Genomic DNA, 16,189 nt, shown 5'->3' on the forward strand with positions numbered 1-16,189 from the left:
CCCTGGCAGAGGCAGCCATTTGGGGAGTGAACCAATGGATGGAAGATCTCTCTCTTTCTCTTCCCTTCTATGTAATTCTGACTTGTAAAACAAACAAGCACTCCCACTCCCACCTCCTGCTTTAAAAAACAAATACCAAATAAACAAACCAGCCAACCAGTCAACCCCTTCAAATTACAATGCCTTATATTCTTTATCATTTGGGCCTTTTTTGGTAAAACATACTATGATGTTGTAAAACTCAAATGAGACTTGTTTGAAAATGATAGGATATTAATATTCGACTATAGAATTGATACCAGTGATGTGAATGTAAATACTCTGTCTTGCATAGAAGTGACACTTAAAAGGACTTACTTATAAAAATAAAGAACCAACATTAAAGGTCAGACTAATTGAATAATATTACTTTTTAAGATATTTAATTGGATCAGGGATGATAAATTTGTAAAGGACTCTTAAATTGTTCTTAGTTATGCCCTTTTTGTTTTGACTCAGGCTAAATGGTGTGATATTATGGTATCCCTGAATTTTTTATTAAAGATTTATTTATTTATTTGAAATGCACTGTTACGGAGAGAGAGGCAGAGGCAGAGAGTTCTCTCATCACTTCCCAAATGGCCACAATGGCCAGGGCTGGGCCAGACTGAAGCCGGGACCCAGGAGCTTCTTCTGGATCTCCAATATGAGTGCAGGGGTCTAAGCACTTGGGCCATCTTCCTCTGCTTTTCCAGGAGCATTAGCAGGGAGCTGGATTGGAAGTGAAGCAACTGGGACTTGAACTAACGCCCATATGAGATGCGACACTGCAGGTGGCAACTTTACCTGCTAGGCCACAATGCCAGCCCCAGTCCCTGATTTTTTTAATAGTTGGAAACTTTGACCCTTTTGAAATGGCTTGTTTTTGGTTTTAGAAAAATACTTTGAGACCTCTGGTTTAAAGGCTCACATTATAGTTAATTCTCTTTTTCCACTCCTGTGGAGGCAAGGAATAAGTGTTATAGTGAAATGTTAACATATTTGTATGATATCATTTATGGCCATTCAAATATAACAAAAAATATACCACTGTGGTTGTCATTGTAGAATTAATTATCTGTGATGATTCAGTCCCTTAGAAAAAAAATTTTTTTTGACAGGCAGAGTGAATAGTGAGAGAGAGAGACAGAGAGAAAGGTCTTCCTTTTTGCCGTTGGTTCACCCTCCAATGGCCGCCGCGGCCAGTGCTCTGTGGCTGGCGCATCGCGCTGATCCAAAGCCAGGAGCCAGGTGGGTGCAGGGCCCAAGGACTTGGGCCATCCTCCACTGCACTCCCGGGCCATAGCAGAGAGCTGGCCTGGAAGAGGGGCAACCGGGACAGAATCCGGCGCCCCGACCGGGACTAGAACCCGGTGTGCCGGTGCCGCAGGTGGAGGATTAGCCTAGTGAGCCACGGTGCCGGCAGAATAATTTTTTGAAGATGAGTAATTACTGTATTATTTACTTGTGAAAGTGTCCAGTAATGAGAACTATCAGGTGATAAAATCTGAAAAGAAAGTTTAATCAGTAACCACTTTTAATTTACAGAATTATTGACATTATAAAGATAGACTTTGTACAGCCGCTCAGGAAATAGTACTATATAGTACTCTCCTGAGAAATCTGTAACCATTGTTTACTTGTGTGCTATTTCCTCTCCTATTTTTCTTTTCTTTTTTAAAAAGATATGTTATTTATTTCAAAGGCAGAGTGACAGAGAAGGAGAGGCACCCAGCTTCTATCCACTAGTTCACTCTCCAAATAGCCACAACAGCCAGGCTGAAGCCAAGAGCCTGGAACTACACCTGGGTCTCCAATGTAGGAGGCAGAGGCCCAAGGACTTGAGGCATCTGTCACTGCTTTTCCAGATACATTAGCAGGGAGCTGGATGGGAACTGGAGTAGCCAGGACACTAACTGGCACTCTGATATGGGATGCTAATATTGACCTCTGTCCCCCCCCCCCCTTTTTTCTTTTTTGCTGTATTAGGGAACTAAATTTTGTATTTAAAAGTTTTTCTGCTTGACTCATTCCTTTTAGTTTACATATATTCTGTAAGCTTCATGAACTATATTTGAGCAGGAAAGAGCCTTTTATTTTTCCCTCAGGCTTTCAGCAATTCATTGTATTGGTTTTTATAACTTTTTTTTTTTTTAAGATTTATTTACTTGAAAGGCAGAGTTACAGAGAGTGAGAAGGAAAGAGACAAAGAGAAGAAAGAGATCTTCCATATGCTGGTTCATTCCCCATATGGTCGCAAAAACTGGGGCTGGGCCAGCCTGAAGCCAGGAGCCAGGAGCTGCTTCTGGGTCTCCCACATGGATGCAGGGGCCCAAGGGCTTGGACCATTTTTTACTGCTTTCCCAGATGCATTAGCAGGGAGATTGATCATAAGTGGAACAGCCGGAACTTGAACTGGCACCTATATGGAATGCCAGTGCTGCAGGCTGTGGCTTAAACTCACAATGCCACAGTGCTGGCCCCTGTTTTCACATCTTTTGGTATGTACTCATTGAAACCACAGCAGCATATGTGGTGTGGAAAACTCCTGGTTTTGAGTGGTTAGTTCCGCTGCTGAATTGGACTTGGCAGCTCATACCTGGTACATGATAAAGTAGCATTACCCAAGGGTTGATTGGGAGCCATCGTTTTCTTATTGCCTTCCTCAGAGACTGAAACTTTTTTTTTTTTAGAGTTAATAACTATTTTATTAACAGAACTACTCCAGGAGATTCATTTTAAAAGGGATTCCAACCACGAAAAAATCACATTGTTTAACCATAGCCGATAAATACAACTTTACCTGATTTTGTTATCATGTTGAAATCTTGTTATTCCAGCTGATTAGTGCAGCAGTGTTCTGACTATTGGTGTAGCTCTGAGGTTAGTGTAATTGATAGGTAAGAATTATAATTACTTCTGATACAGCAAAAGTGGCCCTTGCTTTTTATTTACAAATTCCATTCGTCAACTTACTTGTCCATTTCTGTTTGAGAGGCAGCGAAAGGAGGGGCTGAGAGCGTTCAGAGACACTTTTAATGTGTGTACCGTCTGGACTCTTCATTCAAGGTGAAATCAAGTTCTGCTGCTTGCCAGTCCAATATTGTTAGGAAAGATTTATAAGGCATCTCTTTGTAATTTTTTCCCAAAGACACCTTTTATTTAAGGAATATAAACTTCTTGAATTTCCTAAGTACAGCTTTAGGAATATAGTGATTCTTCCCACCATACTTGTCCTTCCACCCACACTCCCACCCTTCCTCCTCCCTCTCCCGTTCCCTGTCCGATTCTCCACTAAGATCCATTTTTGATTTTTATACACAGAAGACCAACTCTATACTAAAGAGTTTAACAGTTTGCACACACACACATACCCCAAAATCTATTCTTCAACAGTTGAGACAGGGGCTCTTCAAAGTCATTTCATCTTAAAGTTAATTTCACTTCTTTAATTTAGAAACCTAATTAGCTTTAAAGAAACACCCAAAAATGATACATCTTTTGTGAGCACTTAGACATAATTATAATACAACTCTTCGAGGACAAAGGTCCTGCATGGGAAGTTAGTGCACAGTGACTTCTGTTGTTAATTTTACAATTAACACTCTTATGTATGATGTCAGTAATCACCTGAGGCTCTTGACATGAGCTGTTTAGGTCTTTTGAATCTACAAACTCCATCAGTATTTACACAAGGCCATAAGCAAAGTGGAAGTTCTCTCCTCCATTCAGAAAAAATTACTTCCTTCTTTGAGGACCACTTTATGAAAATTTATTTATAAAAGTGTAGTAAGTTCTCTAACTAAGCTTACTATGATTTAATGAGACACAAATCAGACAAGGAAAAAGAGATTAACACATAATATTTACTGAAATAACTTTTTGACAGTATATTGCAGTAGGAAGGAATATGTAAACTGTCTAATAAATGTTTATTTTGTGTTACATATTTTGTTGTATTATAGGCAAACTGTATATAATTCAACTGACCTGTGGTATATATGAATTTATGTTGGATTATGTATTTAATCATAATTCTTTTATTCTTTCTGATCTTGCTTTGTTGATTAGAATTGAATGTCAGTGAGATAGATTATGAGTGTTATATTTGTTCTCTAATGCAGTATTATTGGTAAAAAAAAAAATTGGTGTACAGTATGTTAATGTTCCTTTAGCACCCTCTGCTGGATGTTAGAATTAATTCACCAAACTAGAATAAAAAATTATTAGGAAGGCTTTAATTTAATAAAGTCAATCAAAAAGTCTACTCTTGGAAGGAGTTTGTTTGAAGACTTGAATTTTTTTAGTGTCTTTCTTGATTTATTTATAGTTTTAGTAATAATAAACATCTATAAGTTTATTTTCTTTTGGTTATTTCATTCCAAACAGGAAAGTGTGAAAATAAAGAATGCAATCTCTGGTTTATTATTTCAGCTGGGTTGGTTTTGATCTAGTCAGGAAAAATAGAATCTCTTCCTGATTTTCGGAGTGACAACCAGATAATTAAATAATACAATAGAACATCAACATAAGAAATAAAGACTTTAATTGTTGAATCTTTTGTCACAGAATCACTGAATAATTTGTATTTTAACAAAATATCTGACTAGGGCTGGCGCTGTGACTCACTTGGTTAATCCTCTGCCTGCGGCGCTGGCATCCCATATGGGCACCGGATGCTAGTCCCGGTTGCTCTTCTTCCAGTCCAGCTCTCTGCTGTGGCCTGGAAGGGCAGTGGAGGGTGGCCCAAATGCTTGGGCCGTGCACCCGCATGGGAGACCAGGAAGAAGCACATGGCTCCTGGCTTCGGATTGGCACAGCACTGGCCGTAGCGGCCATTTGGGGAGTGAACGAAGGGAAGAAAGACCTTTCTCTATGTTTCTCTCTCTCGCTGTCTACAACTCTACCTGTCAAATAAAAAAAAAAATTAAAAAAAAAATCTGACTACATAGAGAAACTTACATAGGTAGTTTTTTTAGAATCTGAAATATATTTTACCATTGTTAGAATAGCTTCTTCCCTGTATCTGCCCTTTTCTAGCTTTTAAAATATTCTCTGGGGCCAGCGCTGTGGCGCAGCAGATCAAGGCCCTGGCCTGCAGCACTGGCATTCCATATGGGCTCTGGTTTGAGTCCCAGCTGCTCCACTTTCAATCTAGCTTTGTACTATGACCTGGGAAAGCAGTAGAAGATGGCCCAAGTCCTTGGGCCCCTGCACACTTCATGGGAGACCCGGAGGAAGCTCCCGGCTTTGGATCAGCTCAGCTCTGTCCGTTGTGGTCATTTGGGGAATGAACCAGCAGGTGGAAGACCTCTCTCTCTGGTTCTACCTCTCTCTTTAACTCTGTCTTTCAAATAAAATAAAATAAATCTTTAAAAATATATTCTCGACACCTGTGGACTATTTGCTTGTGAATGGCTGGACTCCTGATTTTACAGACTGTAAAATGAGTATACTAGATACCATAAAGGCCAGCTTTAACTCTTTAAGGGTGGGAACTTTACCCTGTGGCATTTATACTAAAAAAAGTTATTTCTAAAATTGGTATTGGTTAACATTACCTAACTGTGATAATGTGCATTCTGGCCTGAACTAAATACAAGAATTTCAGTATGCAGTATGCTTTTTGCCTACAGCCTTGGCAGTCCCTTATTCTGAGATATAAAGACAACATTTTGAAGGAACTGTTTTCAGCAGTGGGATTCAGAAGTTTAAATTAGGTGACTGTCACTTCTTTGATATTGTCCTTGGTTCTTCCTCTTGATTCTTTTAATTCTGTTGAGGTATATTTCACATATCATAAAATTCACCCATTTAAAGTATTTTAAAGTATATAATTCAGGGATTTTCAGAATATTGTACAACTATTAATTCAATTTAATATAAATTCCAGCACATTTTCATTATCACACTAAGAAACATTATATCCATTAATACTCACTTCTCTCCCCTTACTCCCTTATACTTGGAAATGCTAATTTACTTTCTGTCTCCATGGGTGCACTGGTTCTAGAAATTTCATATGACTAGAATCATATAATATGTGACCTTTTGTCTCTGACTAGTTTCATATTTTTATATGTTTCCAAGTATTGGTACATCATTCCTTTTTCTGGCTGGATAATATTCCATTTTGTGGATATACCACATCTTGTTTAATCCTTTCATTAGTGATAGACATTTTTGTCTTTTCCACCTTTGGCTATTATGAACTTTTGTATACAACATTTTTTGTTTGAATATGCTTTCATTTCTTTTGGGTATATATATAGGAGTATAATTGGTGGGTCATTGGTTACTCTATGTTTAAAGATTTTTATAAAATTAATTATGTGAGAGGCAGAAAGACTGAGAAAAAGCTGCCATCTACTGCTTCATTCCCCGAATGCCCAAATAACCAGGACTGGGCTGGGCCAAAGCCAAGAAACTTAGAACTTAGGTCTCCCAAGTAGGTGGCAGGAATTTAATTTCTCTTTGCATTCCAGGGTGTGCATTAGCAGGAAGTTGGAATCAGAGCACAGCTGGGACTCCAACTCAGGCGCTCCTATATGGAATATGGGTGTCCCAATCAGCATATTAAGTAATCTGCCAAATGCCCTCAAAAATCATAATATGAAAATAACTCAATTAAAACATGAGGAAAGATGTTAGTAGAGCCTTCACTCAAGAAGATATACAAATGGCAAATAGGGACATGAAAAAGGAAATATAAATTAAAACTAAAATGAGATGCCTATTTGAATGTCTGTAATATTCCCCAAAATAAAACAAACAAATAAATGATCATAACAAATGTTGAAGATGTGGAACAGTAGGAAATTTCATACATTGCTGTGGTATGACCATTTTGGAAAATAGTATATCAGTCTCTTAAAATATTCAATATATACTGTCCATTTGACCCAGTCATTCTGCTCCTCACTAGTTATCCCAGAGAAATGAAAGTATGTGCCCTTGCAATAAATGCTCATAGCAGCTTTATCTGTGATAGTACACATTGGAAACAAATGTTTGTTTGCAGGTCAACAGAGAAATCAGTATGATATTAACACAGTGGAAGTGTGTTTGACAATAAAAAGGAATGAGCTATTGTTGCCTGCAATCACACAGATAAATTTCAAAATACTTCTGCAGGGGAGAAGAAGCCAGGCAATAAAGAGTTTGCATTATAGGATTCAACTGACATAGAATTCCAGGAAATACAAACTCCTCTATAGGGCAGAATTAGCAGGTTGGTTGTTACTTGGAAAGGGGGGTAGGGTGGAGAGGGCTAGGGGAATACTTTACCGAGGGACATAAGGAATCTTTTAAGGGTGACTGTGGCAATGATTTCATGGATGTTTATTTGTAAAACCTTACCAAGTTGTATACTTCCAATATATGTAGATTGTTGTATCTGAATTTTACCCCAGTAAAACTGAAAAATGAGAAAGCAAGCTGTGGACCATTCTTCTTAAACATGAGTTTAAACTTCACTCCTACAAAGTGAAAAAAAAAAAAAAAAGCAAAACCAAATAAACAAACAAAAACATCAAAGACGACAACTATAGTAACCTAAAGTGCTAATTACAATTCTGCAATATAGTAATCCGTATCTACTTTAAATACCAATGTTTATGAGTTTAAACTTTTAATTTGTTTTTAGGCAACTACTCTAAGAGTGAGGAAATTAGAAGAAAATATTGAAGCAGAAAGAGCAGCACATCTGGAATCAAAATTTAATTCTGAAATTATTCAGGTAAGATGTGAACAAGTATTTTTGGTATGTATTTTCTTAAATTGTATTATAACAGCCAAGTAAAGCAGCGCTATGTTCAGAGAACCAAGATGTACATTTGGAATGGAGAGTGTATTGCAGTGATCCTTATTGCTGTATTTATGATAGGGATGCAGTTGAGGATATATTATGTTAATGGAGAAGTTGACACTACAGCCTACAGGCCAGGTCTCACCCATTGTTCTTGTGAAGTTTCATCTTGTCTCCGCCTGCTTTTGTGCTACAATGGCAGGTAAAGTAGTTGTGGCAGAGACCTCAGGGAGTAGCAAGCTCAAAATGTGAATATTTACCATCCGACCCTTTACAGAAAACTTCCCTAACCCACTTTTCCTTCCCTAACCCACTATGCTACAGCAACAGCCAAAATCTTAGAATTAAATGGAGGCATCCCTAAGGATAGTGTTTTTGCTAGGTGTTGGAGAATGAGATGGGTTTTCCTTTTATTTATTTATTTTTAAAGATTTATTTATTTATTTAAACAGTTACAGAGAGGCATATGCAGAGACAGAGAGAGGTCTTCTATCCACCGGTTCACTCCCCAATTAGTGGTAATAGCCAGACCTGCACCAATCCAAAGCCAGGAGCCAGCATCCTCTTCTGGGTCTCCCATGCGGGTGCAGAGGCCCAGGGGCTTGGGCCATCTTCTATTGCTTTCCCAGGCCATAGCAGAGAGCTGGATCAAAAGTGGAACAGCCGGGACTCAAACTGGTGCCCATATGGTATGTTGACACTGCAGGTGATGGCTTTACCAGCTATGCCACTGCTCTGGTCCCTGTGATGGGATTTCTAAGAGAAATGAGGGCACAGCATTTTAATTAGGGGTTGTTTGGACCAGGTCTGACATGCTCTGAGAGCATTTTTATAAAATTTTATTGGAAGATAGCCATGACTATTTTTTTATAGATTGTTTATGAATGCTTCTTAGATTAAGACCCTATGACCCACAAAATGTAAAATATTCACTCTATAAGCCTTTACAGAAAAAGGTAGCTGACCACTGTTCTAAAAAGAGAGAATGCATGAGTAAAGCTACTAAATAAGAGTGTGCTTGTTATTTTGGGGGAATACCATGCACTGTGGTATGGTGGAGCTTAGGGATAAGTTTGGAGATACTGTGGAAAGGTGTGTGATGAGACTTTCGAAAGGCCTTAAATTTTTTTTTAACTTTTATTAAATGAATATAAATTTTCCAAAGTACAGCTTATGGATTACAATGGCTTCCCCCCCCCATAACTTCCCTCCCACCCACAATCCTCCCCTTTCCCTCTCCCTCCCCCCTTCCATTCACATCATGATTCATTTTCAATTTTCTTTATATACAGAAGATCAGTTTAGCATATATTAAGTAAAGATTTCAACAGTTTGCACCCACATAGAAACACAAAGTGAACAATACTGTTTCAGTACTAGTTATAGCATTAAATCACAATGTACAGCACATTAAGGACAGAGATCCTACATGAGGAGTAAGTGCACAGTGACTCCTGTTGTTGACTTAACAATTTGACACTCTTGTTTATGGCATCAGTAATCACTGTAGGCTCTTGTCATGAGCTGCCAAGGCTATGGAAGCCTTTTGAGTTCACCGACTCTGATCCTATTTAGACAAGGTCGTAGTCAGAGTGGAAGTTCTCTCCTCCCTTCAGAGAAAGGTACCTCCTTCTTTGATGACCTGTTCTTTCCACTGGGATCTCACTCGCAGAGATCTTTCATTTAGTTAGTTAGTGTTTTTTTTTTTTTTTTTTTGCCAGAGTGTTTTGGCTTTCCATGCCTGTAATACTCTCATGGGCTTTTCAGCCAGATCTGCGTGCCTTAAGGGCTGATTATGAGGCCAGAGTGCTGTTTAGGACATCTGCCATTCTATGGATCTGCTGTGTATACCGCTTCCCATGTTGGATCGTTCTCTCCCTTTTTTATTCTATCAGCTAGTATTTGCAGACACTAGTCTTGTTTATGTGCTCCCTTTGGCTCCTAGTCCTATCATTATGATCAGTTGTGAATAGAAATTGATCACTTGGACTAGTGAGATGGCATTGGTACATGCCACCTTGATGGGATTGAATTGGAATCCCCTGGTATATTTCTAACTCTACCGTTTGAGGTAAGTTATCTTGAGCATGTCCTGAATTGCACATCTCTTCCCTCTCTTATTCCCACTCTTATATTTAACAGGGATCACTTTTCAGTTAAGTTTCAACACTTAAGAATAACTGTGTATTGATTACAGTATTCAACCAAAAGTATTAAATAGAACAAACAAAAAGAATACTAAGAGGGATAACGTATTAAGTTGTTCATCAAGTCAGGGCAAGGGCTGATCAAGTCACTGTTTCTCATAGTGTTCATTTCACTTTAACAGGTTTCCCCTTTGGTGCTCAGTTAATTGTAACCGATCAGGGAGAACATATGATATTTGTCCCTTTGGGACTGGCTTAATTCACTCAGAATAATGTTTTCCAGATTCCTCCATCTTGTTGCAAATGACCGGGTTTCATTGTTTTTGACTGCTGTATAGTATTCTATAGAGTACATGTCCCATAATTTCTTTATCCAGTCTACTGTTGATGGGCCTTTGTGTTGGTTCCAGGTCTTAGCTATTGTGAATTGAGCTGCAATAAACATTAAGGTGCAGACAGCTTTTTTGTTTGCCAATTTAATTTCCTTTGGGTAAATTCCAAGGAGTGGGATGGCTGGGTTGTATGGTAGGGTTATATTCAGATTTCTGAGGAATCTCCAGACTGACTTCCATAGTGTCTTAACCAGTTTGCATTCCCACCAACAGTGGGTTAGTGTCCCTTTTCCCCCACATCCTCTCCAGCATCTGTTGTTGGTAGATTTCTGAATGTGAGCCATTCTAACCAGGGTGAGGTGAAACCTCATTGTGGTCTTGATTTGCATTTCCCTGATTGGAAAGGCCTTAAATTTTAGCAAATAGAATCTTTGATGTGTAACCTTGTTTAAACAACTCTTTGTGCAAGATGCAACTACATTTATAAGGGTTGTGCATTAATTCTTTTTTTATATTTAATAAAATACCTCATTTACCAACAAAATTCTGAGACCCATATATTTGTTTTTATTTTATTTTTTATTTTGTTTTTTATTTTTGACAGGCAGAGTGGACAGTGAGAGAGAGACAGAGAGAAAGGTCTTCCTTTTGCCGTTGGTTCACCCTCCAATGGCCGCCGCGGCTGGCGCTCTGCTGCCGGCGCATCGCGCTGATCCAAAGCCAGGAGCCAGGAGCTTCTCCTGGTCTCCCATGGGGTGCAGGGCCCAAGCACTTGGGCCATCCTCCACTGCACTCCCGGGCCATTGCAGAGAGCTGGCCTGGAAGAGGGGCAACCGGGACAGAATCCAGTGCCCCAACCGGGACTAGAACCCGGTGTGCTGGCACCGCAAGGCGGAGGATTAGCCTCTTGAGCCACGGTGCTGGCCCGAGACCCATATATTTGTTAAAGCAAACTGTGTAAGTTAAATTAAGGAAAAAAGATTGGCACTCAAAAATTATATCAGTAAACAATACAACTGAAGTTTTAAGGTCATGAAATAATTTTTTTCAGGGGCTGGTATTTTGTCTCAGTGGGTTCAGCTGCTGCTTATGATTCTGAATTATAAGATGAATCCGTATTGGATTCCTGATTTGGGTCCCAGCTTCTCTGCTTCTGATCTAGCTCCCTGCTAAATGCCCCTGAGAAAGCAGTGGAGGGTGGCCCCAGTGCTTGGGCCCCTGCCACCAATGTGGGAGACCTCGGTGAAGTTTTGGGCTCCAGGCATCAGCCTCTCTTCTTCTATCACTCAGCCTTTCGAGTAAATAAATAAATAAATCTTTAAAAAAGTAGATTTTCATTGTATTTATAATATTTTTAAGAGTATATATTGAATTGTTACAAAAATGAAAATTATACATAATTTTTGCTAGTGTGCTTTAAAATCAATATTTGATATTTAGCTTACTGCTTAGGCTTAGAACAAATAGAAGTTTATACTTGAAGCATAAGTTTATAAATACTGACAAATATTTTCAGTGAGGGTACTTCTAATAATAATCAGTCTCCGACTAGTATAAATGTGACGCTCTAAGTGACTATAGTCACCATCTCATAAACCACTGTTAATATGCTTTTGAAGTCTTTTGTTATTAAATTTATATGTTGCGAAAAAGTGAGAATGTGTATGGGTGGCATTTATCTTCTCACATCCTATATCTGAGTAACTTGGTTTGATTCCTGGCTCTAGCTGCTGGCATATAGGTCCTGCCCGTGCAGACACTGGGAGGCAGCAGGAATGGCTCAAGTAGTTGGGTTCTTACCATAAGGGAGATCTGGATTGCATTCCTGGTTCCTGAATTTGCAGATATTTGGAGAGTGAAGCGGCAGATAGGAACTCTCTTTGTCTTTCTCTGTCTGCCTTGCAAATAAATAAGTTAAATTAAAAAAATGAGAAGGAAGAGTGAAAAACAAGAGTTTACTCAAATTTGTTAGCTTGTTGTCTTCTTTAAATTGCATTGTTTTTACATTTGTTATTAAGTATGCTTATTTTCTGAAAGCAGATAGCAATGTAAACAAGAAAATGTTTCATAGATTTGTTGTTTGGCATGTAGACATTGGTTTTAGACAAAACAAAGAAGAACAGTTTTTTTTTAGATTTATTTATTTATTTGAAAGTCTGAGAAGGCTGAGTTAGAGAGAGAGAAAGAGCAAGAGAGAGAGAGATCTTCAATCTGCTGGTTCACTTCTCAGATTGCTGCAATAGCTGGGGCTGGGCCTGACTGAACCCAGGAACCAGGGGCTTCTTCCATTGTCTCTCACATGGGTGCAGGGGCCCAAGAACTTGGGCTGTACTCCACTGCTTTTCAAAGCACATTAGTAGGGAGCTGGATTAGAAGTGGAGCAGCTGGGACTCGAACTGGTGCCTATATGGGATGCTGGCACTACAGGCAACAGCTTAATCCATTACACCACAGTGCCAGTCCCCAGAAAAAGTATAAATGGAAAAATCTGAGAATTAAATTGAATTGTACCTGCATACTTATTTTTTTCCTAGGTTTAGGTAAGAATATTGACCTCCTCAAGAGCTAAGACTGGGGCAGAAGTTTGATTAAGATATCACCTAGCTTGTCTTTCAATTATTGCTGTTTCCTTCCTTCCTTCTCTCCTTCCCTCCCTCCTTCCTTCTCTCCTTCCCTCCCTCCCTCTTTCTCTCCTTCCCTCCCTCCCTCCTTCTCTCCTTCCCTCCCTCCCTCCCTCCCTCCTTCCCTTCCTCCCTTCCTCCCTCTCTTTCTCTCTCTCACTCTCTTTCTCTCTTTCTCCCTTTCTCTCTCTCTTTTCTTTCTTTCTTTCTTTCTTTCTTTCTTTCTTTCTTTCTTTCTTTCTTTCTTTCTTTCTTTCTTTCTTTCTTTCTTTCTTTCTTTCTTTCTTTCTTTCTTTCTTTCTTTCTTTCCTTCCTTCCTTCCTTCCTTCCTTCCTTCCTTCCTTCCTTCCTTCCTTCCTTCCTTCCTTTCTCTCTCTCTCTCTCTCTCTCTTTCTTTCTTTCTTTCTTTCTTTCTTTCTTTCTTTCTTTCTTTCTTTCTTTCTTTCTTTCTTTCTTTCTTTCTTTCTTTCTTTCTTTCTTTCTTTCTTTCTCTATTTGAAAGAGGTACAGAGAGAGGGAGAGGGAGAGGGAGAGGGAGAGGGAGGTTGAGCTCGATCTTCTGTCTGCTGGTTCACTTCCCTGATGGCCTCAACAGCTGAGACTGGGAAAGGCTGAAGCCAGAAACCAGGAGCTTCTTCCCGGTCTCACATATTAATGGTCAGGGCCCAAGAACTTGGGTCATCCTCTGCTGCTTTTCCCAGGCCATTAGCAGGAAGCTGGATTGGAAGTGGAACAGCTGGGACACAAATCAACACTAATGTAGAATGCTGTCATTGCAGGTGATGGCTTTACCCACTATGCCACAATGCTGCCACAACATTGTTTTCAATGTATATTGACAATGCAGTGTTCTATAGCCTTACATGGAGACCTGTATAGAGACCTTTGTTTTAAAAAGTTAATTTTATAGACTTTTTTAAAGCTACATATTCTTTTGTGGGAATGTAATTTGTTTATCCATTCTACTATTGGTAGACACAGGGAATAATTTTCTTTTTTTAAAAAAATGATTGTTTAGGGACCAGTGTTGTGGCACAGCAGGTTAAGCCACCTCTTGTGACACCAGCATCCCATATTGTAGTTCTGGTTGCTTTCCTAGCTGCTCTGTTTCCCGTCCAGCTTCCTGCTAACATGCCTGAGAAGGCAGCAGAAGATGGCTCAAATGCTTCAGACCTTACACCCATGTAGGAAACACAGATAGAGTTGTGACTTCTGGCTTCAGCTTGACCCAGCCATAGCCCTTACGGCCATTTGGGGAGTTAACCAGTAGATGGAAGATTCTCTCTCTCTCTCTCTCTCTCTCTTTCTCTCATTCAAACTGCCTTTCAGGCTGTCGCAGTGGTTCAATAGGCTAATCCTCTGCCTGCAGCACCAGCACCCCGGGTTCTAGTCTCCGTCGTGGTGCTGGATTCTGTCCCGGTTGCCCCTCTTCCAGGCCAGCTCTCTGCTGTGGCCCGGGAGTGCAGTGGAGAATGGCCCAAGTCCTTGGGCCCTGCACCTGCATGGGAGACCAGAAGAAGCACATGGCTCCTGGCTTTGGATCAGCGTGATGCGCTGGCCACAGCGCGTCACATCCACAGCGGCCATTGGGGGCTGAACCAACGGAAAAAGAAGACCTTTCTCTCTCTCTCACTGTCCACTCTGCCTGTCAAAAACAAAAACAAAAACAAAACCTGCCTTTCAAGTAAATCTTTTAAAAAATTATTTATTTGAGATGGAGAGAGTGAGAATGAGAGAGAGAAAACACACTTCTATCTGCTGATTCACTCTCTAAATGCCTTCAGTGGTTGGGGTTGAGCTAGGACCAAAGCCAGGAACTGGGAACAGAGTCCAGGTCAGCCACATGGATGGCAGGAGCCCAGTTATTTGAGGTATCACTGCTACCTCTCAGGGTCTGCATTAGTAGGATGTTGGAGTCAGGAGTTGGAGTCTGGAATTAAACCCAGGTACTCTGATATGGGACTTGTACATCTTAACTACTAGGCTAAATGGCTGCTTTGAGAATATACTTATTAAAATGTCTTCTTATATAAAATTTTAAATGTGTACAAAACTAGAGAGAATAGCAAAATGCATCCTTGGGTACTGTCAGCCAATGCCAACAACCTACCTCAGATGGTTTGTGTCTTAGCCGTTACCCGCCTGCACTCTCTCACTCCCACATCATTGTGAAGCAAATTCCAGATATCAAGTCATTACAAATATAAATTTTTCAGTCAAGTAGTATTGTGTGTAAGTTCATTTTTATACAGTAAGAAGTGTCCAGGTATATAAAGATCTATTAAACTTCTTAGACTTTTGATGGTATTCATATGGAAAAGTTTCTCGTAGGAGAGGAAGAATACTTCCCTTAAGTTTTCAAAAACCACTTAACTTCTCATATTTATAAGAGAAGCCTCTGACTGGATTAGTAGGTCATGGTAAGGCACTTTGGTGGATGGGTGTCTGTCCTTTTCCATAGCACCAAGAACTACTTGTTATTTTTCCACTGTTTTTCTTTTCCGTTAAGCATATTAAGAGAGTAAATAAAGTGTGTTTTATTTTCATTTTTAAACCAAAGCAGAAAGAGAGAAGTGTTTGGATGAATGATAATATGCTGTTTATCATTTAAGATGGATGCTTGCATTTCTTATCTTGTTTTAATTATGTCTCTGTCATCTGGTAGTTACGGATCCGAGACCTTGAAGGAGCTTTGCAAGTAGAGAAGGCTAGCCAAGCAGAAGCTGTTGCTGATTTGGAAATGATCAAGAATGAATTCAAAGAAGTTGAAAGTGCATATGAACGAGAAAAGCTCAATGCACAAGAGAGCTTTGCAAAACTAAATTTGTAAGTATTTTGCTGTAAAATCCTCTGAATTAATGTAAAGATTTTATGAAAACTATTTACATATGAATGCATATTATTTTAGCTATTGTTCCCTTTAATGTCAGGAATATATTGTAGGCAAGGGACTTCATAAGGTGTAGCTAAACATCCTAGTATAGGTAAATATGGACATCCTTTCTAAAATTTGAAGTATTTCAAGTTCCTAGAAATGCAGTTATACAGTAGAATAAATATGTTAAAGCATTTTCCATTATATTTATGAGAATAATGCAGTATCTTTTTTTTTTTTTTTTTGACAGGCAGAGTTAGACAGTGAGAGAGAGAGACAGAGAGAAAGGTCTTCCTTCTGTTGGCTCACCCCCCAAATGGCCACTATGGCCAGAGTGCTGCGCTGATCCAAAGCCAGGAGCCAGGTGTTTCTTCCTCGTCTCCCATGCG

General features: G+C 39.5%; 1 protein-coding gene across 20 annotated transcripts in view; it reads left to right on the forward strand.

Moving 5' to 3' along the window:
• Positions 1-16,189, forward strand: part of CCDC171 (coiled-coil domain containing 171) — a 395,951-nt gene that overhangs the window by 75,522 nt on the left and 304,240 nt on the right. For all 20 annotated transcript variants that reach the window (XR_011380113.1, XM_051845352.2, XM_051845399.2 and 17 more), the window contains 2 exons: positions 7,664-7,756; positions 15,591-15,751. Coding sequence is in view for 19 of the 20 variants with exons in the window: in XM_051845352.2 (XP_051701312.2) it covers positions 7,664-7,756; positions 15,591-15,751 (254 nt within the window). In the remaining variant the exon portion in view is untranslated. The remainder of the gene's footprint in view (positions 1-7,663; positions 7,757-15,590; positions 15,752-16,189) is intronic.

Source organism: Oryctolagus cuniculus, chromosome 1 (assembly GCF_964237555.1).
Source record: "Oryctolagus cuniculus chromosome 1, mOryCun1.1, whole genome shotgun sequence".
NCBI classification, from domain to species: domain Eukaryota; kingdom Metazoa; phylum Chordata; class Mammalia; order Lagomorpha; family Leporidae; genus Oryctolagus; species Oryctolagus cuniculus.